The 27,149-nt window shown below is 40.7% G+C and overlaps 1 protein-coding gene across 5 annotated transcripts in view; it reads left to right on the plus strand.

Moving 5' to 3' along the window:
• Window positions 1-5,156, plus strand: part of OTC (ornithine transcarbamylase) — a 40,946-nt gene extending 35,790 nt beyond the window's left edge. For all 5 annotated transcript variants that reach the window (XM_061627420.1, XM_061627418.1, XM_061627422.1 and 2 more), the window contains one exon: window positions 4,048-5,156. In XM_061627420.1, the coding sequence (XP_061483404.1) occupies window positions 4,048-4,107 (60 nt within the window). In that variant the 3' untranslated portion in view covers window positions 4,108-5,156. The remainder of the gene's footprint in view (window positions 1-4,047) is intronic.
• The last annotated feature ends 21,993 nt before the right edge of the window (window positions 5,157-27,149 follow it).

A 27,149-nucleotide genomic window follows, 5' to 3' on the forward strand; every position in this document is an offset into this window, starting at 1 on the left:
TTTCAGACCTCTTTCTGAAGTAAAGGGTCAAATCTGTAAAAACATTTGGAGCAGCCACATTAAAAGATAAGGGCAGGGTATTCCAGGCAGGGGGTTGCCAACCCTGCTTGGATATGGATGTCTTTGCAGAAGAACCCTAGTCAAGGTTTACCAACAGCACAGTCCAAACTATATCTACTTAGAAGTCAGTCCTGTTGAGTTCTATGGGGCTTAATCCCTTAGTAAGTGTGTTTAGAATTGCAGCCTTCAGGAGCCTCCATCTTTACTCCCCAACGCTCCCATCTAACATCTCCACAACACTAGGCTCCTTTGTCTCTGCTGTGGCCTTCTGGTGACTGCCCTAGCCTGAAGGCACTTAACCCTTCTTGCTGAAAGCAAGTAGGCTAGATTAAATGTTCCCTACCCAGGCTCATATATATAAAAGATAAAAGATAAACGGCATTTTGTCAAAAGTATTTTTGTCTACATTTTATACCTCATCCTTGGTTTTCCAAGCTTGGCATGGAATGCTTCTCATACAGAATTAATTTGAAATGCTGCATATTTATTATCATAATCATCATATTCAAAATAAAAAATATATGTACCGCCTTCAAGTTGATTCCAACTTATGGTGACCCTATGAATAGGGTTTTCATGAGGCTGAGAGGCAGTGACTGGCCCAAGGTCACTCAGTGAGCTTCATGGCTATGTGGGGATTTGAACCCTAGTCTCATTTTGTTCTCACAACAACCCTGTGAGATAGTAGGTTAGACTGGCCCAGGCAGGGTTATTTAGTGAGCAAATAATTGTGCTATCGACCTGCTTACTTCCACTCTGACTGGGGGATCTTGCAGCATGGGGAAGAGATGGGGGCACATCACAGCTGAAGTTCACCCATATAGGAGCATTATCTCTTGTTTATTACAGAGACGCCTGTTGCAGGTTTTGCTGCTGAGAGCAGCAGTCAGTTAGTGCGGCCACTTGAGTCACAGCTTGTTGATCCTGAGGTGGCAAAACTAGAAAGTGAGGTTCAGAAAGGAGGCCCTGTGCACGAGGAGGAGGAGGGCATGAAGCAGTGCCAGTTGCCCACAGCCACATCTGCAGAACAGCAAGTACCATGGTTTGGCTTTGAGAAAGCTTGTACATTTGTGAGCCAGAGTGGGAAAAATGTTGTTGTACGATGCAATTACTGCCTTGCAATGATCAAAAATCTGAGGTCAGCTGTTTCCTCCTCATCCAATGTGAAGAAACATTTTGAGGTAAGCCTTTGTCATGCTGGTCCTCAAAGAGTGTCCATTGTCTATTTATGTTTAAATTGTGAAGTTCCTCTTCCATTTTTTCTTGGATTCATGCTTTGTTCTTCTTCCTCAGAGGGCACACCCTGAGAAGCTGAGAGCAATTGAAGAAGCAATAAAGGCATGGAGACGTGGCCTTCCTGAACCAATGCATGACACCCCTCCTCCCAAAATGCTGAAGCAGCAGCAGACAACCCTTGAGAGGTGGGGATCTGGCAGGGAGCCTGTCACCCAGAGCAATCTTGACAGGAGAATCATTGATTTCATTGTAGAGGAGACATTACCACTTCAGACTGTGGACAAACCATCATTCATTAATCTGGTTCGCATTGGACTCCCCAAAGATCTCACCATCATATGTGCCAAGACTCCGAGAGACAGAATTGAGAAGAGAGCATGCCACATGAGAGAAACTCTTGCAAACCGAATGGGTGCTGTGGCATATATAGCAACCACTGCAGATTGTTGGACCAATGTCAAGAAGAGTTACTTTGGGGTAACAGCCCACTGGATCAACCCAACTACCCTGAAACGTGAGGTCGGGGCCTTGGCTTGTAAGCGTCTGAAGGGGCGCCGTACATACGATGTCCTTTCAAAAGCACTGCATGATGTACATGTGCAGTACAGGATCCACAACAAAGTTATGTGCACTACTACAGACAATGGCTCCAACTTTGTGAAAGCATTCAGAGTTTTCATGGCCAAAGAACCAGTGGAAGCTGCAGGCACCAGTGACGATGATGGTGATAACCAGGCGGAGGAGGAGGCTGAGATGGAGTTTGTGCCTATCTGTGAGATCCTGGACACAGGACCTGAGGCAGAGGAAGAAGCTGCAGACTCAGGAGAGGATTTTGTTTTACCACCACACCAGAGATGTGCTAGCCACACCCTCAACCTTGTGGCAACACAAGACATAGAGGCCATGCTTTCTGACTCCTCCAAAAGTAGTCTTCTTGGTCCTTTCAAGAAACAGTTTCGTTCCTTGATGGGAAAGTGCAGCAAGTTGTGGTCCAAGCAGAACCACTCAGCCCAGATTGCTGAGTATATCCATGCGCAATGTGGTGTGTATCTGAAGGTACCGAATAAGACCAGGTGGAATTCCACCTTTGATGCGTTGAAGCAACTACATGAGCTCCTGTCAACTGTGCCACTAAAAATGCATGCCATAATGGACCGCTGCTCCTTGTCCAGGATCACAGCTGCTGAGATTGAAGTGGTACAGGAATACACAGAGATTATGGAGCCACTAGCCCAGTCCCTAGATATCCTGCAACGGGAGAACGGCATGTTCATGGGGTATTTGCTACCAACGCTCTGCAATCTGGACCGCAAGTTAGAAGGACTGGAAAACAAACCTGAGAGGTACACATACTGTTTTCAGCTGCTGAGAGGTGTGCGCGAAGCCCTAAGAAAGCGGTTTGCAGCTATCTGGGAGGACAAGAGGCTTCTTCTGGCAGCCTGCCTACACCCTCGCTTCAAACTAGATTGGCTGGAATCGTGTCAGGCCACCACCCATACCAACAAGTAAGAACATTAGGGAAGCCCTTTGGGTGGATTACTCCAAGGGAAATGTTGTCTCAAGGGAGGCATCAGAGGGCTTAAGGTGGTAGGCAGGGGCTGGGCCTTTTCTTCCTGGGGCTCCTCATCACAACCTTGGGTTGCTGCAGGTAATCCTTAAGGGTCTGCTGTGCTGCCTCATGAGTGTGGTGACTTGGTCACCTTCCTACCTTCCATGTCATCATCCACAGGCTCCGGCTGGACCCTGAACCAAGGGACATGACAAGCATCAGGAAATGAAGAGCAGATGATGGTTTCCTAACATATATGTGTTAACATATCCTCTCTCTTTCTTAGACACACAATGGAAGCCTTGCTGAAAGCTGAAATAAAGATGGGTGTACTTAATGAGGACAGTGATCAGTCTTCAGATAAAGACCAGGAAGGAGATGACTTAGCAGATGACTTCTTTAACTTTCTGCCCCAGGGCAAGAAGTCAGCAGTGGACACTGCTGAGGAGGAACTGGTGAGGTACCTGAGGTCTCCCAGCAGGGAAGTATCATCACTCCATGGCTTTCCACGTGTGCTGCGGTGTTTTTTGCAGCACAACACAGGCATGCCTTCAAGCGCCGCAGTAGAACGCCTGTTCAGTACTGGTGGCAACGTAATGACTGTAAAAAGACATTCCTTGTCTGACATGCTCTTTGAGCATCTTGTTCTTTTGAGACATAACAGAAACATATTATAAAAGCATTTCAAGTATAAAATTTGATTTCAAGAGTTGGGGTATCTTCATTGCTTGGGGGGATGTGAGATTCTGTTATGCCATTATGTTAATCTTATGGATAAAATTTTTTATTCTACTACCCCGTGTGTGTGTGTGTTTATTTTTAATATTGTTTTAGGCTTCTTAGATGTGCAGCAGCCAAGGCCAGCACCTTGTAGGAGTTTTTTTTTTAAAAAGTAACTGAAATGTAATTGTAGTGATTACTTTTGAGAAAAAGTAATCAGTTACTTTCAGAGCAATTGTAATTGTAACGGTAATTACTACTTTTTGGGCCAAGTAATTGTAACTGTAATTTATTACTTTTTAAAAGTAATCTTCCAAGCTCTGGTCATGATTAATCAATAGTAAGATAAATGCATTCCGCACGTGCACCTTTCTTTATTAAAACTTCACATATTCCTCACTATTGCATATCAACATTCTGTATGCACGGCCATTTCCCAGTGTGACTGGTTATTTCATGTATTTATTAATTCTCTTTTCTAGGCTGTCATGGTGTCCCTGCTGACAGATTACTCACCACAGCTGCAGAAGCCTACATTTTGATTGTTGGGTTTCTGACAAGAGAAAAGATTCCTCACCAGCATGCACCATTCTGGTCCATGAAGTCTCTCTTTCTCTCTCAAAAGCAAGATAAAAGCAAACCCAGAAATTTCTACAATATTTTCATTCTACATCTGTTCCATCTCTTAAGTTCTCCAGCTGCATTTCATCTTCTACTTGTTTTTTGTTCTCCATATTGATTAGTCTTCGAAAACAGTTACAGTTCATCAGTCAAAATGTAGGCAATGGTTTGACACTGCAATAGTAGAATTGATCTCATAAATGTGTCTTGGAGCTGCGTACAATGAAAATCACTGCAGCTTTCTCAAAAGTTGTCATATTTTCCTGCTGATCTTATGTATGTGTGTGTGAGAGAGTACCTTTTCTTCTGAACAACGTGTGCATGTTTCAGATCCATTTTGTCAGTACCAATTACACTACTTCCTCATGTGAGCAGGGCTGGCACCAGGCATGACTGGGCCCTTGGGCAACAGCCCGCCCTGGGCCCACGGTGCTGTAGCCCAGCACCACCCCCCATGCAGGTGGCACAGGGCTAATAAGCCTGCTGGCGTGCCTCACCTACCTCTCGTGTTGTGTGAATGACACCTGCCATCAATCAAGATGACTGTAGAACATCAGCCTCTTAGGAAGCCCCTGCCACCATCTTGAATGACGGCAGGCACGCACACACAGCGTGCATGGCATTCACACTGATGGGAGAGGCAAATGAGGCATGCAGGCAGGCTTATTGAAGCCCGCATTGTCTGTATTGGGGGGTGCCTGGGAGCCATCTTTCTGTGATCAGCAGCAGGGTAAGGTTGCAAGACCCAATGCTGCCGTGGATCATAGAATGGGAACATAACCCTCCCACCCTAAGGAGGGGCCCCTTTGGACTGCAGGGGCCCTCAGCTAGGGATCAGCCTGGCCACCCTCTGGTGCCGGCCCTGCATGTGAGATTAGACAGGACATGAGTTTGGTTAATATTTGTTCCTTTTTTATTTTCCCCCCCTTTTTGAGTGAGTTCTGTGCCTTTTGTATTTTCTGTACTTGTTCTGGTTTACAAAATGAAGTTTAAAAAAAACTTTAAAAATTGTATTGGAATAAAACTGAAATCTTTCTTTCTATAAAGTAGGCTCTGAGTTGATCCATTTTAACTATTTTTACACTCTGCTTTTTCTGTTCAATTTTCATAGCAATTTCTATGGTCTGACTAATAAACTCTTAGTTCAGACTGATGTATGTCCATGAAGTATAAAATTTAACTATTTTAGTGGTGTGATAACAGCCCTGTAGGTTAAATTGCCATTCCCAGGATTATTTAGGGGAAGTGATGTGCTTTAAATGTACGATGCAGAAGTGAACAAAGAATTGTGGTGTGATGTTTTCTGACATCAAAAGCCTGCCTCAGTCCTCTGAAGAGAAATTTTGGGTCCTGAAGAGACAACACTAATGGGTTCTCAGCTCCATTCACACACCATCTCCAGCTCATTTTGTTCTCCTTCCAGCCCTACCAGTTTTTCTTTGCCCTTTCAGGGATGATTGCAAAGGAAGGTGTGTGGCTGAGGGTGGCAGTGAGGAAAAGTATGTCCAAAGTATGATAACCTCAGTTTCATCATTTTAGCTTCTAGTGATAGTTCTGGTTTAATTTGTTCTAACACCCAATTATTTGTCTTTTTTGCAGTCCATGGTATGCACAAAGCACTCCTCGAACACCACATTTCAAAGGAGTTGATTTTTCTCTTACCTGCTTTTTTCACTGTCCAGCTTTCACATCCATACATAGAGATCGGGAATACCATAGTTTGAATGATCCTGACCTTACTGAAAAGACGGTTTTCTAAGTATTTGTAAACCGGTCTTTTCATAGAAGTACATACATCAAGGCGGCTTACAACATACAAAAAACATTAATGATGTTTTTATTGGTTTTTAATTTTATAAAAGCAATAATAAAAGCATCAACAAATACTGCATTGAGTGGAAGAAAAAAAAATCATGTTAAAAGGCCTAAATGTTTGGTTCTCAGGAGACATCTGAAAGAAAGAAGCGATGGTTCCTGCCAAACCTCTGTTGGTAAGGAGTTCTACAGGGCAGGGCCTGCCACCCTGAGGCTCAGTCCTTGGTGGAGGCCAACCAAACCTCAGGGGTGTGGAGAACCACCAAAAGTGCCCCATTAGAAGATCTCATGATCAAGATGGAACATATAGAGTGAGGCAGTCTTTAAGGTATTTTGGGCTCAAGTTGTTTAGGGCTTTGTGAATTAACAGTAAAAAGATAAGGAATAAGACAGAAGATGAAAGAGAAGCGAGCAGTCAGAAGGAAATAATGGTAGGTATTTTTTTATATGTCAACTGAGCAAGAAACCAGAGTACTAAATCACAGTGACTGTTTTGAGACTATTGTTATAATCAAAGCTCTCCAGAAAGACATCCCATTAAATTTGTGCAAGGTATTTCTTCACACATACGTCACTCGCTGTCAAGATCCCACTTCTAGCAGCTCCATCATCAGTTCATCAATGTCAGGTGGAGAGTGGGATTGCCAACCCTATAAAAACAGTAGCACTAAGCTTCAAAGTTAACCCAATGCTAGCCCTCAGAGTAGACCTATTTAAGTTTATACACATGACTAACTTAGGATCATTCCTGTCAATGGGCCTACTCTCAGTAGTTCTGTTCTGGTGGAACATCTGAACTTAAACCAATGAATTGCTTTATTTTATTTTTAATTTATTTATTTAAAGTATCTACTGACAGCCAAGTCAGTGAGTCACTGACTTATGTCAGAGCTGCTTCTCCCATCTATAAAAATAGAGGTACTGTTTTTGTCTCCTCAGTGAGACTAATTCAAAGTTTGCAAAGCGATTGGCGAGCACTGAATGGAAGTTGTGGAAGATGTGCACATAGAGCAAACAAAAGATGAATACAGATGAGCAATGAAGAAGCAATAAGATAAAAATATTATTTTTGACAGAAAAAATTCTCAGAGGTTAGCGTTTAGGGAAACAAAAATAAAAGTATAATTAATGGAAATCTTTAACAGCTTAACAATATCCTTCATTTTTTTAATGCTCCTTTCAGTAAAAGTGTGATTATCTTTGCTGAGTATGTTTTAATTATAATAGTAAAAACCCTTTCCCCTAAGTGCTCAAAAGCACTTCACATTCATTATCTCAGTAATTCTCACAGTAGGCCAATATTCCTATCCCCATGTGTGGAGTACTAATACTGGCAGACAATTTATTTAATAAAGACAATTGTGCCTGCAAACACAGAGATATACATGGTGGTCATCAAGCAAGGAGCAATGATGGTGTCAAAAATGACTGGCTTCAGCCCCCTTTGAAGGGCTATGCAACTACAGTCACTCTTGAAAGAACATTCAGGCTCCATCTACCCAGACTGACTATTAGCTGCTTCCTGTCTCACTGGATCCTTGCACCAGTTAAAAACGACGCTGGCACTCTGCTGTGCCTCTGGGGTTCTAGACATGTTTTGGCCCTGATTCTTGGCTTTGTTTTGTAGTCCTGCCTCTGCTTTTGCCCTTTGCTTCTGATTACTCTTCAATATTCAGTCTCTGACATGTTCTCTGGACCTGCCTTTAGTTTACCCTCTGATCCTGTTTGCTTTTTGGACCTTACCTCCTAGATTGTTCTCTAGTCTTGCTTTCTCATTTGGCCTCTGATCTTGACTATTAGGCAGTCTGGACTCCTGGTTCCTGTCTCACTTCAGTCCAGAGCATTGGCCATGACTCAGCCCTGACAGCTAGTCAGGAGTCCCCATGTCATCTTTTCACACATAGATTCTCACTGGGAGACAACTGGAGCTTGTGGCAAATCAGCAGCAGCAGCAGGAGAAGAGGGTTAGACAGGAATGGAACTCTTCTTAACAACTAGAGTGGACAGAAGAGGATAGGGCTCCAACATGTTTCATACTCTGGTAAAGCAGGGGATTTCAGAATAATAATAATAATAATAATAATAATAATTTAATTTTTAGGCCGCCTATCTGGCCGAAGCCACTCTAGGCGGCGTACATATTAAATTCAATAAAATACAATAATACAGTAAATACAGTAAATACAATAAATATAAATAATCAACAGTGACAAAATAGCAGCAAATGTAGTACATAGCAACGGGCATTAAGTATATAATTAGCCCATCCCGATAGTCCCAAAGGCCTGACCAAACAGCCAAGTTTTTAAGGCGGAAGGTATCCAGGGAAGGGGCATGTCGAAGCTTGCATGACAAAAGGAGTCCCATCCTCTTTTGCACCTGATTACAGTGTCTGTGGGCACCAGAGAGCCAGATGTTTTTCAATACTGCTGTTTAATAGCCCAGCCTTTTTATGTGCTTCCTGTTGATAGCAGTCTAAATGTGATTCAGCCATCGAAATTCTAAGTCAAGGAGGCAAAGCTAGTTCATTACTAAAGGCCCAAGAGAATGAAGCTGCAGAATGAATTGCTGCTGAAGTCACATGCAGCTGATTTCCATAACGCCTGATGGTACTGTATGTTAACTATTCATCTCTGGACAATTTGAGAATTTTAGAAATGGATATTGTAAAAAACAAAGAGGAAAAATAAAGTCTAAATTGATCACTGCTTTTTCTACGGAGGCTCTACATAAGCTCTTTAAATGCCTTTGGAGTGCTTTAAAGACTACCAAGTGTAAATTGCTACCAGTATTATAATTATAAGTCATCTAAAACATTATGCTCTCACAACAGCCTGAATTGGCTGTTTGGCAAGATAATTAAAAATAAAATGAAATTCTTCATATGGTATCAATAGCTAAGGGGTATTCTCACTCTCCTTATACATTCATGCAGTCCATATATTCTCCAAGTGCCCATGGCCAATGCCACTCTACCACAAACTCCAAGAAAATGCAAATATTTTATTATAGTGGATTTTATCATTGTATTTTGCTTTTCAAATGTGACCTGTGAGGCAGATTCCCTTGGCAGGTTTAATTTTCTGACAGCCTGCAGCAATCTGTATGAAGTTTAACTTGCTTTTTGCCATATGCTGAAAAAGGCATTGCAGAAAGTCCATTTGCTCTTTTGAACATAAAGGAGAGACTGACTGTATCTACCAATCATTTAAGATGCAGTTTTGTGTGAAGATTCTCATCTTTTTCTACCCTTTTAGACTGCTAAATGGAAACTGATCATGTACAATCACACCTCCAATCACAGGAATCCATAAACTCTGGTTATGTATGATCACATAGACATAAGGGTTATGATGTGCGTTGGAGAATTTTGTATTTCTCCCGTGGGTTCTTTTGCTGGGGGTTTTTGAATAAAATTTTTGAAGACACAGGCTTGCAGCAAAAAGGTAGGCCTTTATTGGATGACAAGTGTACACTTGGTCAGTCTCCCTCCTAGTGAGTGGAGAACTGCAACTTGGCACTGTTTGCCTGGGGTTTTTATACATTTCAGTACAAAGACTTGAGCATCTACCAATCAGGATTTAACACATCAGAATGACATAGACATGACAGTATTACACAGGCATTTTGCATAGGCATTGCATAGGTACTGTACTTCTCTGCATCGTGTTCTAATGAATTTGGCAATGTTCAGTATTTCACATGAAAGTACATTTTCACAGTGAGCTAAGCAGCTAATGAGCTGAGCATTTTAGCTATTCTGCAATTCTTTCTACGTCTTAGAGGTACTGAGATATTCAGCACAGTGTTATCAATTGTTTTGAGTACAAGTAGTTCCAAACGACCAGCATAGTCAGGGAGACAGCTCCAAAGAGAAAAAGATATGGCTTCCTACTAAACTATTAAAATGTTATGAACCTTTATAGCTTTATAGTTTCATAAAAGAATGTTTTTTCTTATTGATTATGTATATTGAGTTCCCCATTAGCTATACATGTATGTATATATAAAATTCCCCATCATATGTCCACATAGAGATTCCATATAGACATATAGGAGAGACAGTGTGGTGTAATGGTTGCAGCATCCAACTTGAATCTGGGAGACCATGGATCAAATCCCCATTTGTCCATGAAGCTGACTGAGTGACCTTGGGCCAGTCACTGTCTCTCAGCCTAATCTACCTCACAGGGTTGTTGTGAGGATAAAATCAGGAGGGGCAGAACCATGCCTATATGCCACATTGAGCTCTTTTGGGAAAAGGTGGGATATTAATGTAAAATAAATAAATGTAATGTGCAGTGTGAACATGCATTCATCTTTTTTAGGATGAGATTTGACCTCTGCGTTGGGTGACCTTGCTTACAAACTGGTTTTTCATGGTATTTCATCCAGAAAATAAATCACCTGCCGTTTTCCCAAGTGGTGGCATTCCCCACTTGCCCAGAGGATGCTGGGCAATCCTCACCACCACCTCTGCATTGACTGTCTGACCAGCAAATACTTCCAAAGTGTTCTGCTTCAGTTCTGCCTAGTCTTCCATTTCCATTCATTTATTGTGGTTCACAGGCACCATTTTCAATTTTTGTTCTTAGTGTTTTTGCCAGAGTTTCAGCTTTCATTGTCATCATTTTTTTTAAAGTAAATAAATAATAAATTTTATTTCTGAGTCGCCTATCTGGCCGAGTCAACGGCCACTCTAGGCGACATACATAAATAGAATGAATACAACATATAACCAACTTTAGTCAATAAATAATCTAAAAAAACCATCCAACTATAACAAGATAAAACTAATCCCCGGAAATCCTGTAGGCCTGCCTGAATAGCCAGGTCTTTAAGGCTCGGCGGAAACCTACCAGGGAGGGGGCATGGCGAAGATCATATGGCAGGGAATTCCAGAGGGTGGGAGCCACAATCGAAAAAGCCCTCTCTCTGGTCCGCACCAGTCTAGCTGTTTTAACTGGTGGGACCGAGAGGAGGTCTTGTGTGGCTGATCTCGTCAGGCGGCGTACTTGGTGATGCTGTAGGCGCTCCTTCAGATAAACTGGGCCGAAACCATATAGGGCTTTAAAGGTTAACACCAACACCTTGAATTGGGCCCGGTAAACAACTGGTAGCCAGTGTAGTTCTCCTAACACCGGAGTGATATGATCACAGCGATGGCTGTTCTTAATCAAACGTGCCGCCACATTCTGTACCAGTTGTAATTTCCGGACCGTTTTCAAGGGTAACCCAACGTAGAACGCATTACAGTAGTCTAAAAGCTGCATGATTATATATTTTAAATGTACATGCATTCAATTTCTTTTCCACTGGTGTCTTGAAATGGTCCCTAGCATGCATGGAGTAATACCCTTCATCCTGACTTGTGAGGTCCATTTGGATTCCCAGGTGCACTTTTCATTGTGTAATGTACACATAAGTAGATCTACAGGGGTGTCCTTCTAGGACATTGTCACAGATTTGAACCTGTACATCTCTAAATTTCAGCCAGTTACCACTTACCATTTTCCTTTTGGGGGGTTGGGAACTACTGGGTTCCAAAAATACTCCAGCAAAAAGCCCTGGAGGGCAAAGTTCTGCCTTTTATTGTGAAATTTATACATGAGTAGAACTATGGGGTTGTCCTTCTTGGTTATTGTCACAAACTGTCACCCATACAATGTCTCCAAATTTCAGCCAGTTACCACTTACCATATTCTTTCTGGAAACAAACAAACAAACAAAAAAACCACTTGAAATCCTTTCGACTATAAATGCACAATTGTTGCAAACAATTCACAGAAAATTATTTTGCACACAATATTTTGTTGTACAACCCCCCACACAACTAATAGTCAGTGCATTGTTACAAAGACAATTAATGTTCATAAGGCGATGAACAATATTGAGGGTTGAGTAGAATCATCATCTGAAGTAGCGTGCTATCTATTTTCAGAATTCTCAAGTGCAGTATAATCACTCATCACAATAATGGAGGAATGTACAGAAATTGATGAAGATATGAATAAATGTACATTAGTTAAAATTTAAGAGAAGAACATGAAGAGATACCTCTCATAAACTTTCAGACATTTATTATTAATCAGCTCCATATAAAAGCATGTGTGAGAATGTAAAGCACACCTATTTGGAGGAGGGGGCGTGTTGAGAGTCATATTGTTCCATTGCTTGACCTGCTGATGTAGGCTGAGGATGTGTATGGAATACAGTTTCGCAAGGAGAAGAGGCATTATTATTATTATTATTATTATTATTATTATTATTATTATTATTATTATTATTATTATTATTATTATTACTACTACTACTACTACTACTACTACTACTACTACTACTACTACTACTACTATTATATATCCCAGCCTTCCACCTGAAGGAGCCTAGGGTGGCAAACACAGTTACAACATTTTTTTAACAACAAAAAGCATTATAAAAACAATTAAAAACATTCTAAAAACAGTTGCCAGGAGCAGTCTCCTTCAGCCATCAAATGCCTGCATAAATAGGAACATTTTCAAATTCCTTCTAAAAGTCAGTAATGATGAAGACAGGGAGGGCATTCAACAAATGCGGAGCCACCATTGAAAAACCTCTGTCATGGGTTAGCACCAATTGAGCAGCGCTCAGTGGCAGCATCGCAATTGAGGCTTCACCTGCCAATTATAGGATCCAAGATAGTTGATACTGGGGAAGGTGCGCTTTTAGGTAATTGGGTTCCAAGCCATTTAGGGCTTCATATGCTAGTACGAATACCTTAAATTGGGCCCAGTAGCTCATTGACAGCCAGTGCAGCGCTTTCATGACTGGTAACACATGGCCCCATAAGTCTGCTCCACTTACTAGTTTAGCTACCGCATTCTGCATAGCTGCAGCCTCTGTACCATCTTCAAGGGCAGCCCCATATACAGCACATTGCAGTACTCCTGATGGGAAGTCAGCAAAGCATGGACAACTGAGGCAAGGCTATCGCTATCCAGGAATGGCCATAGCTGGTGAATCACCCTAAGCTGGGCATGAACACACCTAAGGCTCATCCAGACGACTGTATAATGTGTGACATGATCGCTTTGTGTTCTCATTATTTTTTGGTAGTCCAGATGACCTCGCGCGCTTTTGTGCATTTTCACGTGGTTAAATCCGCTTTGGCATAACCGCGAAAAATGAGATTTGCTTTTTTAAATCGAGAATCATCCGCTGTGCCTTCAGCCGCTCGGATGCAATACCGCGGACTTTACAGCTCTGGGTGGTTCTTGGGCGTTTCCTTCCTTCATATTTCCACTTTTGTGCATGTGCGCGAATGTCTGGGAAAAGCCTGGGAAAAGGAAACCAATCAGAGCAATGGTCCAGTGTTGGGGGGGGCTCTGCAACTTCTTCTGCACAGATACAGGAAATAATTGGCTCAGGAATACCTCGCATTAACGTACTCAATGGGACCAGAGTGAATACGTAAACCGAAAATGTCCTTAAAGTGAAGCACTACCTTTTAAAACTTTTTTTACCTCTCCTTCATGCGGAGCCTCAAAGCCCCGCACTAAAGCCTCTGCTGCTGCGCTGCCACGCCTCCTAGCTAATTGAGCCTCCCAGCTGATTTGCGGTGGCGCAATCACGTCTATTTCTACCCCCACGCGCTAGAGCCTCTGCTGCTGCACTGCCGCGCCTCTCAGCTGATTGCGATCGAGCCTCCCAGCTGATTTGTGTATGTTAAGTGAAGGTCCGTATAGCGGGGTATTCCTGTAAGTGGTTTGCTAGAGCATCGCACTGCATTTCTGGAGAAATAAGTGGAATTGCCAGCCATGTGTATCTCCAGAAATGTTAATATGCGTAAAGGTGGAAACGCATACAGTTGATTTTGCGAAATATCGCAAATACAAACTAACAAAAATACAGGTACTATTGGCATATAAGTGGTTTGCACGTTTCTTTTATCAGTGGGAACACCGCAAAGCCTGTGCTGGCCGCTTCAGCGCAGCTTTGCACGGCAGCACGCGGGGCTCTTTTCTGCTATTTTAATATGGATTTATGGGTGGGGGGAGCGAGTTGTGTAACTAGGGCGCCCTCATCATCTGCAGGGATGCTTTGAGCCAACCTCTCATGAAACTGACTAGCCTGTTCCCTGCTCTCTTGTCAATTTCAGAGGGGAGATTTTTTGTTTTAAAAAAATCCCTTTTAAAAATCAGCACGTTAACCCCACGCAAAGTCTACATGACGATGGCTTGCCCCATTCTCTCTCTAACCCCCCCAATACCTCACAGAATTGCCTGGATCTCTCAGGCTTTGCACAGCAGCGAGGGGCTCTTTGCCCGCATTCCCTGCCCAAGCCAAGAGCGGCCACCCACGGGAGGGTGCTGCTGGCTTCCCTCGGGGGCAGCATTCCTGGGGAGGAGCTGGGAGCCGCAGCCAAGCGCTGCACTGTAGAGAAGCTCAGCAAAAACACGTACATTCGTTTTTGCATAATATTGAAAATACAGGAGTGGCGAGCGGCAAGGAACTCCATTACTGACACAGGAAATTCAAACTTTCACGTTCTTACGTTCAAGCGCATGCGTGTTGCTGATTGTGGGTGAATGGGCGGAGGAGCACACGTCAGATTTTGCACACCAATTGGCTGGTAGTGGGTTGTGTCGAAGGCAGAGCTGAGAAAAAGCGAAAAGAATGTGGGGGTCCTCCCGCTGCATGTGCGGGCGTGAAAAAAGTGGGTTTTTTACATCGGGAAAGAGCGAACAAACAGGTGAGTGGGGACTGTCAGATGACAAAGCGGATATGAAAAACATGGATTATCCCGCTCCGTTTGGATGAGCCCTTGGTCACAGAAGCTACTTGAGACTCTAGTGACAAGCTGGAATCCAGGAGTACTCCCAGACTACAAACCTGTTCATTCAGGGAGAGTACAACCCCTCCCAGAACAGGTTGTACATCTAATTCCTGGACATAGGTATCATCAACACAGCCTCTGTCCTTTCCTCCAGCGCCTATCTCCCTTTCCACAGGACTAAACTGGTATAGAGAGTTGTCTTCACCCCTAGACCCTATTCCTAGATCACATTAAACTATAATTAAGTAGACAATCTACCTTTTAACAGGCTCTTCTCAGTGGAAAGCAAGAACGCTAGCTCTGTTATGCCACCCACCATTAAAAAGTAATACTTGAAAGTTCTTAGATCTACTATGTAGTGCATATCTAAAAGGTCATATGATTAGTATGGTTCATTTTTTATCTTTACCTTTGTTCCCTGTTTTGAAGTCCCAAGAAAATTGGTTGAAAACATTTAAAAAAAAAAACAAAGCCCACACTTAATAGCATTTTTTCCTCCTGTCAAGGAAGTCTTTCTTATGCTTTTTGTAACTGAACAGGGTCAGATACATTTTTATAATGGATCAGAAAATATGGATAGGACTGACTATTATTAAAGATTACATATCTGCTCTTTGAACTATCAGCACAGGAATCATAACACGGACCACCAAGAAACCTTTGTGGGGGCTGACAATAAGATGGCTTTCCTTTAGTGGATTTTCCTACCAAGACTTTTGCGAGGAACATGCAATGCAATCCACCTTTCACAGCTGGAGAAAATCCATGTGCATAACATGCAGTAGAGGTGAAATAGGTGCCTTTGCCTAAGATGGCAAGATGCTGCCCTGAGAGACGGGAGTCGAAACCCTTCTGGCAGATGGATGTTGTGTTTTTTGGTGCTGTGCCATGGAAGAGGTGTTTTTCCAAGTGCTTCTTCTGTTTTGCTGTGAGACCCTGAGACATGAACTCCTTCTGCCTGAAGGGAGCAAAAGGAGACAGGATTAGAACAGATGGGCCACTTGTAGGGATACATTTGGTCCTTGAGACTCTTTTATAGAACTATGGTTAGAACAAGGATTGCCAACCTTTTAGGAGCAGGGGGCACATTCGGAATTTTGAAAAAATGCCTTTGATGTCAGTCACAAAATGGCTGCCATAGGAGTCTGACATAACACAAAATGGCTGCCATAGGGGGGCAGAGCATGACACAAATGGCTACCACCTCTAAAAGAGCAGAAAAAAGAATCAGGACTACAAAATGACTCCAGTCAGCCCATCAATGAAAAAAAAAGCCACATCAGTCACCATCATGCTTGCTCATAAAGAGAAGTTCTTTAAAAGATGTTAAAAGGGTGACCAGGAATTCTGAAATCTTGCACGACTACTAGACCAATCTAGTCTGGTCCCATGAAAGATATTGTACTTATTTTGTATGTGGTTCTACCTTTGAGGATCAAAATGGTAATTTCCTTCAACTGAATTTTCTTTTTAACAAAAGGACTGTGTTTACCATACATGTCCCATGCTCATTTACTGGTAGCAGTCAGTGGTGAATTCTGAACTGCAGATGCTCTTCATGACAATCCCCTCAGCCATGTCCTCATAGCCTCACCCTTTCTAAGACTAGACAGCAAAATGAATTTTTGACCAGTGCTGACATATTTTTTCTCACCCCCTCTCCACATTTTGCTTTGCTTACCATCCAGCCTGATGAAGAGTTCTGGTGGACTCAAAAGCTTGCTCACTATGTTGTGACATTTTGGTTGGTCATAATAAAGGGACTTTCTGTTTTCAAAATAAAAGTGGCAATTTAACCTTTAGCCATGTGTGTTAGTGTAACCTAACTTTTTTTTGGCTTAGCTTGTTTAGTGAGTTTCTCTGAGAAAAGCTTATTGATTTGACATGTGGAGGATGGACAAATAGCAGATTACATCATTATCCCTGCTGTGAAACAAGTGGTAGTGCTTCATTCCTGCCAATTCCTGTTCCACTACACCACTGGTAGCAGTTTAACGAAATCATCATCATCCTTTCTGATACTGAACTTGAGTGATCCTGTGCCTATCAGTTTTGATTGATTGATTGGTTTTTATTTACAGTCATAGACCAAACTGAACATATACAAATACACAAATTCACAATACTGAAAAGAAGCTACCCTCTTACTGCATATTAAAACAATAAAATTAAAATATTAGAATGAAAAAGAGAATTGTTTAATCATTGCTTTTCGACACTCAATAGCTGCTGCAAAAAAGCTGGCTACTTTTATTGTGACCTGGGGGTTCCAGTCAGATAACAAATACTCCAAATAAAATAAATCTGATCTACCTGGGATTTTTATTAAAATCGGAGTAATAAAAATAACTCTAAAATCACGGTAAAATGAACAATAAAACATCACATGACAAATTGTTTCCACCTCCCCCGACCCACAAGGGCACAGACGCTTCCGGAAAGTCACACTCTTAAATCTGTCTTCAAGGAGGGCAGAAGGTAGGACATTAAGCTTGGTGAATGTAAAGGCCTTCCTATATTTTGGGACTGATACATTAATTAAATAATTTGCCGGTGCAAATGTCACCAACTTGTCCCTGAAATCTGGATAAGCTGTGGCCAAACCTACATGTTCTTGAAGTTCAATGTCCCAAATACGTTGCTTAATAGCTGCTTTGGCCTTAAGATATCCTAGTGCCAATAATGCATCGGGGGCAAAGCCCAGCCTCTGTAATTTTGCTATTAACGTTTTTTTCCACTTGGACTGGAAGGCATCTGTAAGCATTAAATGGGCCAATCCCGCCGGGAAAAATTACAGTTTCAGCCAATAATTTAACTTAAGCAGCCATGCTCGGGCCTCTATGGCCTGTCTCTAAACAAAGAATTACATTAGGTGTACAACTCGGCACTCCCAGTATAGCTCTCAGAGATTTGGTTTGGATCTTTTCGAATGGCGCAAAATTGCTTGGATATCCCAAGAATGCAGAAATATATTGGTTTGTAAATTAAAAGAAATTAAAAAGACAATAACCAAAACCAACCTCATAGTGACATCCAGGGCCATGCAGAAGGTTGAAGGCAGCTGAGCTACAGATTGTTGAGGGTGTTGACTGAACAGAAAGAAAGGTAAAGTAAAGAGCAAAAACTGGAGGAGAGATTGAATTGGCTTGCTTGAGCCCCTAGCAGCTGTGTGTTAGGGATGGGTGAGAATTTCAATTCAGTTCACATTTCAAGTTGAATTTATCAGATCCGTACATTCAGAAACAATATGAGAACTGAAACACAGCCATCCTTTGAAATTCACATTTATTTGCATTTTGAGATGTAGTTCGCCAGCCAACAATGTTTACAAAAATGCATATATTGGGGAAAGGTGTGCATAAACTATATGAGTGAAAATTAAACTTGCAAAAACGGCATTGTATGGCAATAAATGACTTGCAAAAATGTGTACATTAATCAAAGCTCCCTGCAAAAATGTGTTTAGGAGGAGAAATTCACATTAAAATGCTGGAGAACTTTCATGAGAATTTTTTTTAAAAAAAATGCAAATTGCTGCAGAAATGTGAACTGAATTCAAGATTGGAAAAATGAGAAATTGAGAGAATTGCAGTTGACAGATCTTTCCATCCCTACTGTGTGCTGGAGGGACAGATTATGGTTGGGGGATGCATGCTATGGGGTTAAAAACCTCCCTTCCCCATGATACAGGGGCAGATTTCAAGAGTGAGGAAAATCTTTCCCATTCTCAGGAAACCACATCTCCTGGCTATATAACAATATAGTGTTCCTTTACCCCAACCCTTTCTGAAACCTCATTAATGTATTTGCTAAAATAGGTATATACAGCTTTTCTGGCTGGCCAAAGTGGTTTACAGCAAATAATGAAACACAAAAAATAAAAGAAACCACTTCAAGGGGATCAAGTAATTAAAACAAAACATCCATGGAAGACAACCAAAAGCCAACTTTTTAAAAAGAGTCTGTATTTGTTTCAGTGCAGCAGGGCTCACCAGAGCAGGATCTTTGGCTCATGGTAAAATTGGGAAAGGACGCCCAGAGGAGCATTTGAGATTCCACAGTTATTTATTTATTTATTTATATCCTGCCCTTCCTCCCAGTAGGAGCCCAGGGCGGCAAACAAAAACACTAAAAACACTCTAAAACATCTTAAAAACAGACTTCAAAATATATTAAAAAATGAAACATCTTTTTTAAAAAAGCTTTAAAAACACCTTAAAAAGCAATTCCAGTACAGATGCAGACTAGGGTAAGGGCTCTGCTTAAAAGGCTTGTTGAAAGAGGAACGTCTCACGAAGCAGAAGCTCAAATGCATCTGTTCATTTACTGAAAATTCCTCATTTGTTTTGCTTCTATTGGTGGCAGTGACAGTACCAGTATTTTGACATTAGCAATGGAATATGGAACAGAATAAAAAGGAAAATCCAAATCGCTGAGATCCAGGCTGTGAACACACAAGTCATCTACGCCAAAGTGTTTCCATTAGCCACACCTGGGGTGTGGGGCAACAGGTCTGCTGATCAAAGTTGCAAAATCTCTTTGAAGCTGATTTTTTTTTAATGCACTCAAGCTGCTCCTATCAGGTTTTACAGTGAAAAGGGACAGGGTTTGACTAGTATCATGGGGCCCTGTTTTCAGAAGAGAGAGGTGGAGATGGACTGGAACCAGCAGAACAGCGTGTGTTTCTACCCCTAGTGACTTGAGATTTCAGTCCTCTGGAGTCAATGGGGTAGAAGTGGGCACATACAGCTCATCTTTCCATAGCTCCCTATTAATACTTAGTAAGCTCTTTCCAACACACACAGTTTTGTTCTAATTATATGGGTGTAGTTCACCAGGAACTGTAGTTGCGCACTTTCCATTCAGTTCAGTGAGGCTTGTATGGGATTCCCATTCAACAGAATCTGCATCTTATGACAGTGGGTCTTTTTCTTTGGAATCAATAGCCAATGCACAAGAAATAGAAGTCCTAGACACAGCCCAGCACCAGTAACAGAAATTTGTTGGATGTCTCTCTTTTACCTGTTGTACTTTCCCCAGAGATAGTCCTGCCTGATTCTGTAAATCCCCAAAATCACATATGAGTCTTGACTGAGAGAACTATGAAAGTGAGAGCAAACACGAAGATATGCATACTCCGCTGCTGTCACCAGATGCTGTACATATTTGACTCTTCCTGGACTAAATGGGACCCAGGATGCAGGGTATGGGCCACAGTATTCATCTGTAGGATCTTCCCCTGGGATAGAAGCCACATAAGGGTTGAGGTTTCCTCTCGGTTCACTTGGCAGAGTTCTGAAAGTAGAAGATGATTATATTTATGCCATGATCTAGGTTACAAATAAAGCACATCCCTTTTGGCAACTGAAAGGATTCTGCCAGTGCTTGCAAGTCAGTAGCGACAGGAGGAGAAATTCAGTTAGTTCGCATAATATGATCCAAATTTGCACTTCCTGAAACAATACACGCACTGAAATGCAGCTATCCTTCAAAATTCATACTGAATTTTACAGTGCAGTTCTCCCACCAAAAGATGTGTATGAAATGCATATATTAAGGGTAAGTATTGATAAAAATGCATTTGTTGTTATTTAGATTTATTAGTCACTTGTTACTCCATGCAACTATGTTCTGTTAGTGAAAATAATATACAGAAATGCATTATATAACGGGAGATTGCTTGTAAAATGTGCATATTATGCAAATTTCCATACAAGCTGTGTATATTGGGAGAAATGCACATTAAAATGCTGGTGAATTTATAGTGGAAAGCTCTGCAATAGAGGGGCACTCACTTCCTTAGACTGTAAAGATAGCAGTTAACTCGTGGCTTCCCTGTTAAACTAGGATGCCTGGTGAATGGCATAATAAATATCACCCAAGAGCCCCATCTGAAATGCCTTTTGTAAGAAACTCACAAATGGAAATACTTACTTTAGGAATGCTACCATCTGAGCAAGTGAGCGATAAACTGGCCGTACTTGAATGGGATACACTTCTTGTGATTCCATGTTGATGTGAATTAGATCATTCAGATCTATAGTGTGAAGCTGCCCTTCCCAAGTGAAACTGTGGTTCTGCAAGGCCTTATCACAGGCATTAATGATTTCACTGGTGATTGTCTAACCGGAGAGAATGAGAAGGGGAAATAACACAATCAGAAATGCAGAATTATGTAGAAGGAAGTGAGTGCTGAGACATTTTCTAGCAGATCTAGACCAGGTCCAGATGCCCGGAGAAGAAACTTCCATGGCTTTTAAACCACATCTTGTTCTATTACACAAATGCTCTTTATTGTGACTCTCAGTACTATCCACCTAAGATTTATTACATTTACATACCACCCATATAACTGACTTCTCTAAGAGATTTACAGACCATTAAAAATGCAAGATATAATGCAAAATTTAAATGATAAAAACAAATAAAACCAATTATAAATAGATAAAGTCAGCTAAAACCAACACAAGCACAGAAACTAAAAACAATTTAAAACCAACAAAATCAGGAAAGGGAATAACTTAGTACAAAGTTCTAAAAGCACTAAAACTGATACACTATTATAACTAAAATTAAGATGCTTGGGAATAAAATGTCTTCACTAAAGTAACTTAAAATACAATAGTGTGAGAGCCAGGTGTGATGTATTTCATTGCAAGATGAACACATTCTTTCTTATTATTCCTTTAATGGTTGTAGTGATCCATTGTTCCCCTTTCACAGTTGTATGCATATATGAAAACTTCTAGTGCAATCTTGCATTCATTCTATTACTTCCAGACTGAGTATGTGTACCTGACCTACTGGAAGGTAAGGTAGAAACATTCCTTCAGACACCGAGGAGAGGCAGAGAAATGTTGTAAAACAAATACTGGACATTTGAACAGTAAATGCTACAATCCTACACACACTTATAAGGGAGTAAGCCCCACTGAACAAAGAGGGACCTACTTCCAGGCTGGAAGCCAGTGAGTGGCCAGGTTGGGCACTGGCCGAGGGCCCCTCCAACTAACAGGGGCCCCTGCTGCTGGGGCTCGGTGGGTGTAGCTCCCACTCTATGATCTGTGCTAGCACTGGGATGCTGACATGGAACGCAGAGCAGGAGCCACCTTCCCAGGCAACACCCCTTCCCACAGCCACCCACATGGGCTGGCCGCACCACATTGTTGCACCAGCATGCTGCGCGCATACGCCAACTATCACCCAAGATGGCAGCAGGGGTGTTAACATGCTCATGCCATGTGGCCAGGCCTATTTAAGGCAGTGGTGGCAATAGTGCCACTGCATCATGGCCATCACCTTAAAAGGTGGGCTGCAGTCTAGTGCCCAAGGGGCTGTTGCATTCTGGTGCCGGCCTTGCCTTCTTCTGAATCAACATGCTTATGATTGCACTGAAATAGATGTTACCTCAACCATTAATCCCTATAACATATTAAAAATAATTTACAGCAACTCCTGAGATCATAATCAACTGTAGTCTCTTCATTCTGTGTGTGGATCCTTATGCAGCCAAAATGAAACATCCACACACAAGATGGAGTTATCAGCAGGCTCAGAGCAATCCCAAGGTTTTCAAAAGTTCAACAAACTTTATTTTTAAAAAATCAATAGGATTTCTCTTCCCCTGGAACAACCACCACCCAATGAGGACTGAGCATGCTCAATGGCCACAGAATGCCAACTGACTGTTGGGGAGGGGCACTTGAAAAAGGGGGATGGGGAGGGAAAAGGAAGGGTGTACTTTGGAAAAGAGTCTGGGCGGCTGTCTGTCTGTCTGAACAGGAGCATTCTACACCACTACAATTTGTTGTAGCCCCACTTCTATTCTCCTATTCTCTCTCGTCCTACTCTGACTAACCCTTTATCTGATTCTAATTCTGTCTTGGTGTTCTTGTCTATAACATGCTACTTCCCAAAAAGGCTTAGGGTAGGTGTTTCCAGATTTTCTACCCCCCAGGGCCTACTTCAGAAGGATATACATTACTGAGGCCCACCAGCCACAAAGTAATGCTACAAGTGTGGAGCCATTGACAAGATGGCAACAGATGGAGGCAGAGATTGGCGTAATCAGCTGGCAATTACCAATAATATTTTCTATTGATATTTGTCTTTGGAAATGGATAAATTCTTGGCCACAGCAATTTTCTTACAGCATGGAGTTCCATAGTTCAGCTTTCCTCAAGCTAAGTACAGACATTGGCTCTGGAGATACTGCAACTGTCTCCTTTTCCTCTCCCTCCTTTTGCCTCCTTCGTTCTCATTCTCTTCCTTCCCTCATGCTCAACCGATAACAATGCCCTTTCTATTCTTTTCCTTTCCTCCCATCCAACTTGCTTTTGCTTCACTCTTGCCAACTCCTGCTCCCATGTGAACCCATACACCGTGCATTCAGGGAGCTGCTGCAACTGTCTACCCAAGCGAAAGGCTACATCATGACCGGGGGGGGGAGGTTATATGCCCACTAGCAGTTCCCAGCCCACAATTTGGCCTGCAGCTGATGTGGAGAGCCTTTGGATCTTGAGATGTTGCTGAGCTACTGCTCTCATCAACCTCGGCCATGCTTGCTGAGGCTAATGGGATTTGTAGTTCGACAACATTTGGAGAGCCAAAGGGTCCTTACATCTAGCCTACAGCATTAGAACCGCTTGTGTGTGCTATTAATTCCTTTAATATCTTTCTTCTCTCTGATCCATCTGCAGGTTGTTAAATACTCAGAAAGTATCGATTAAATACTGTTCAAAAAGCAAGGGATTTCTTGAGAAAAGCTTCAAAAGACATGGAAGAAGATAAACTCAAAGATATGGATATAATTCCTGGGAAACAAAGTCAACAGAAACAGGTAGAGGAAGAAAAGGATGATGATGGATCAAAGGGAGCAACAGGCACAGACTTTTCTAAAATACATGCTTAAAAATGGATTACAAATATCTAACTTGGAATATAAATGGAGCTAATTTGTCGCAGAAGAGAAAGAAAGTATTTCATTATTTGAAAAAATTAAAATTGGATATAATTTGTTTACAAGAAACTCATATTAAGAAGAAAGATTCTAAATATTTAATTTGTAAAAATTTGGGTGAAGAATTTATTTCGGCAGGATTAAAAAAAAATGGTGTGGTTCTTTATATTAATTCACAATTGTCTCCTAAATTGATATTATTGGATGATAGTGGCAGATTTGTGGGAGCTGAAATCACCATTCAGGGTACAAAAATTTTGATAGAAGACAAAAGGATTTCGGGAATAAAGATAAAAAAAGAGAAATATAAATTGAGAGCATTTGCTGATGACTTGATAATTGTATTAGAAAATCCCTTGGAAGGAATCAAAGTATTGATGGATAAATTAGAAGAATTTGGACCATTAGCAGGATTTAAGATCAACAATCAAAAAACGAAGATGTTGGTGAAAAATTTATCTTTAAGAGATCAAAAAGAGTTAATGGAGAAGATAGATTTTAAAATAGAAGAAAAGGTGAAATATTTAGGTATCATTATGACAAATAAAAATTCAAAGTTGTTTCATAATAATTATGAAAAACTATGGACAGAGATTAAGAAAGATTTGTTAAAATGGGATAAATTACAGTTGTCATTAATGGGTAGAATATCTGTAATAAACATGAATGTATTGCCGAGAATGATGTTTCTATTTCAAACAATACCTGTCATATCCTCTGATCTACCTTTCAAACAATGGCAAAAAGATATTTCTAAATTTGTTTGGCAGGGGAAAAAACCAAGAGTTAAATTTAAATTATTACAGGACGCCAAAGAAAGAGGAGGGCTGGGATTACCAAATTTGAGACTTTATTTTGCTGCTTGTTGCTTAGTCTGGATAAAGGAATGGATTCTATTGAGGAATAAAAGATTATTGGATTTGGAGGGTCACAACCTGAAGTGGGGATGGCATGGATATCTATGGTATGATAAAGTAAAAGTTAATGTGGATTTTAATAATCATTTTATAAGACGTCCTTTGTTGAATATATGGAATAAATACAAAACAAGGTTTTTTTCGAAAATACCACTATGTGTTTCAAGTCAAGAAGCATTTTATAGAAGAGAAATGGCTGGAAAAGAGAAATGGTTAACTTACCAAGAACTATTAGAAAATGTGCATGGTGAATATATAATGAAAGAGAGAGAACAACTAATAAAGGAAGGATATAGTTCACAATGGTTTGCCTATTTACAATTGTTAGAAAGATTTAAAATGGACAAGAAAATGTATGGGTTTGAAATAAATAAATCTGATTTTGAAATAGGTTTGTGTACAAATGATGAATGCATAATTGCAAAAATGTATAAATTTTTACTAAAAATGGACATGGAAGAAGAACAAGTAAAAGAGTGTATGGTTAAGTGGGCAAAAAATTTTGGTTATAATATACAAATAGATCAATGGGAAAATATGTGGAAAAAAGGTTTGAAATTTACATTATGCTATAATCTTAAAGAAAATTTTTTTTAAATGATGTATCGTTGGTATATGACTCCAGAAAAGTTGTCAAAAATGTATAGTAATGTTTCTAATGTATGTTGGAAATGTAAACAACAAGAAGGATCTTTTTATCATATGTGGTGGTTGTGTAAACAGGCAAAATTATTTTGGGCACAGATGATGCAAAAGATCTTAAAGATAAATATTCAGTCAAAACCAGAATTTTTTTTATTGCGTTTTATGGATAAACAAAAGGAAAAGAAATATGGAAGAATAATATTATATATGATCACGGCAGCAAGATTACTATATGCACAAAAGTGGAAAATGGAATCGATACCAACAATGGAAGAATGGCTATTGAAATTAATGGAATTAGTTGAGATGGACAAATTGACATGTCTTATTAGAGAAAAAACGACAGATACATTTCTTAAGGAATGGAAGCCTCTTTTGGACTTTTTGTTGAAAGAAAAAAATGAAATGATGATAATGGGATTTGACGATTAATTAAGATAGACCTTGGAAAAAAGTGAATTTTGTATGTTTTAGGAGACAAGTTTGATATATATTATATACTTATAGCTGATCTGTAACAAATCGGAAGTCAAGTTTTTCTTTTTATTTGATTTTTTTCTGTTGTATTGTTTTTGTTGTATTTGTATTTGTTTTAATAAAAATTTGAATAATAAAAAAAATTATTATAAAAAAAAAGAAAGTGAAAAGGACATGCCATCTTTGTAATCCCTACCACCACCTTAATCTCAGTCTAATAGGTTTCCATATTGTGCACATTGCAACACATGGAATGTTGGCTTTTTCCTGTTAATCTCCTTACCGCTGGATATTCCTTCCATTCTGAGTCTTGACAGTAAAACACATGCCATATTGTGTGCAGAGCAGGATTCTGCTGGGGATCATGGCTATTAGACAGACGTCGTATCTTGCAGTAAGGACCAAATGGATACAATGCCACATACTGTGGTTCACCAGATCTAGGTGAACCTTTGTACAGATTAAGCCCTTGCTGCAGGTCTTCTTCTCCCTTGAGATTCATCCTCCTCAGCCTGAACATAGCTTTGTTTTCACAGTGTGTCCCCAGTCTCTCATACAAAAAAATACTGTTGAATTAAAGGTGGACAACTTTTTTTCTGGCATGCCTCCTGGGCCTTTAACAATTGCCTGACCTATAGAAATCCTGTATGCAAAGCATTTCTCACCACTTCAACTCCATGCCAGGGAAAGTGTCACTTGCTAAATTTCTGCACATCAGACACAGTCACAGCCATCATAGTAAATGTATTTGTTCACCACCTTTTCCACAAATGCACTGTGCTCAAAGCAGTCCAAAAGATAGACAATTTAAATACAATAACCAAAATTATAATACATTACAATATATCATTATTCATTACTAATTCAACAATTACAGTTCATTCGAAACATATCAAAAGTTTAAATGAGCATAAAATATACCAACAGGTCAGATAACAATATCCAATACAAGCGTTATACCTATGTTAAGCAGTTCATGCAACAGTTAATAATTAAGAGACCCAACAGTAAGATAACTCACCCACATCAAACTTGTGGAAAAACAGGAATAGTTTAAAAAAACAAAACAAAGACAAGGCAACTTAGACAGCCCACACTCAAGCAACGGAAAAGACCCTTCTCTCACCAGGGTCCCATGTCTGACTCCTGCACCAGGAAAGGGCACCCTTGTCATCCTCCTGGCAACATCCTTGTCAGCAGCCTTGTTTATTGGAAAGATGTGGATGAATTCTATCCCAAAGTATTTTAGTCTCCTAGTAGTGAAGAACGTTATTGAACACTGACTACTGTTTAAGATGTTGAGACTGCCTAGACTTGGAGTAGCAAGTATAA

Source organism: Rhineura floridana, chromosome 5 (assembly GCF_030035675.1).
Source record: "Rhineura floridana isolate rRhiFlo1 chromosome 5, rRhiFlo1.hap2, whole genome shotgun sequence".
NCBI lineage: Eukaryota > Metazoa > Chordata > Lepidosauria > Squamata > Rhineuridae > Rhineura > Rhineura floridana.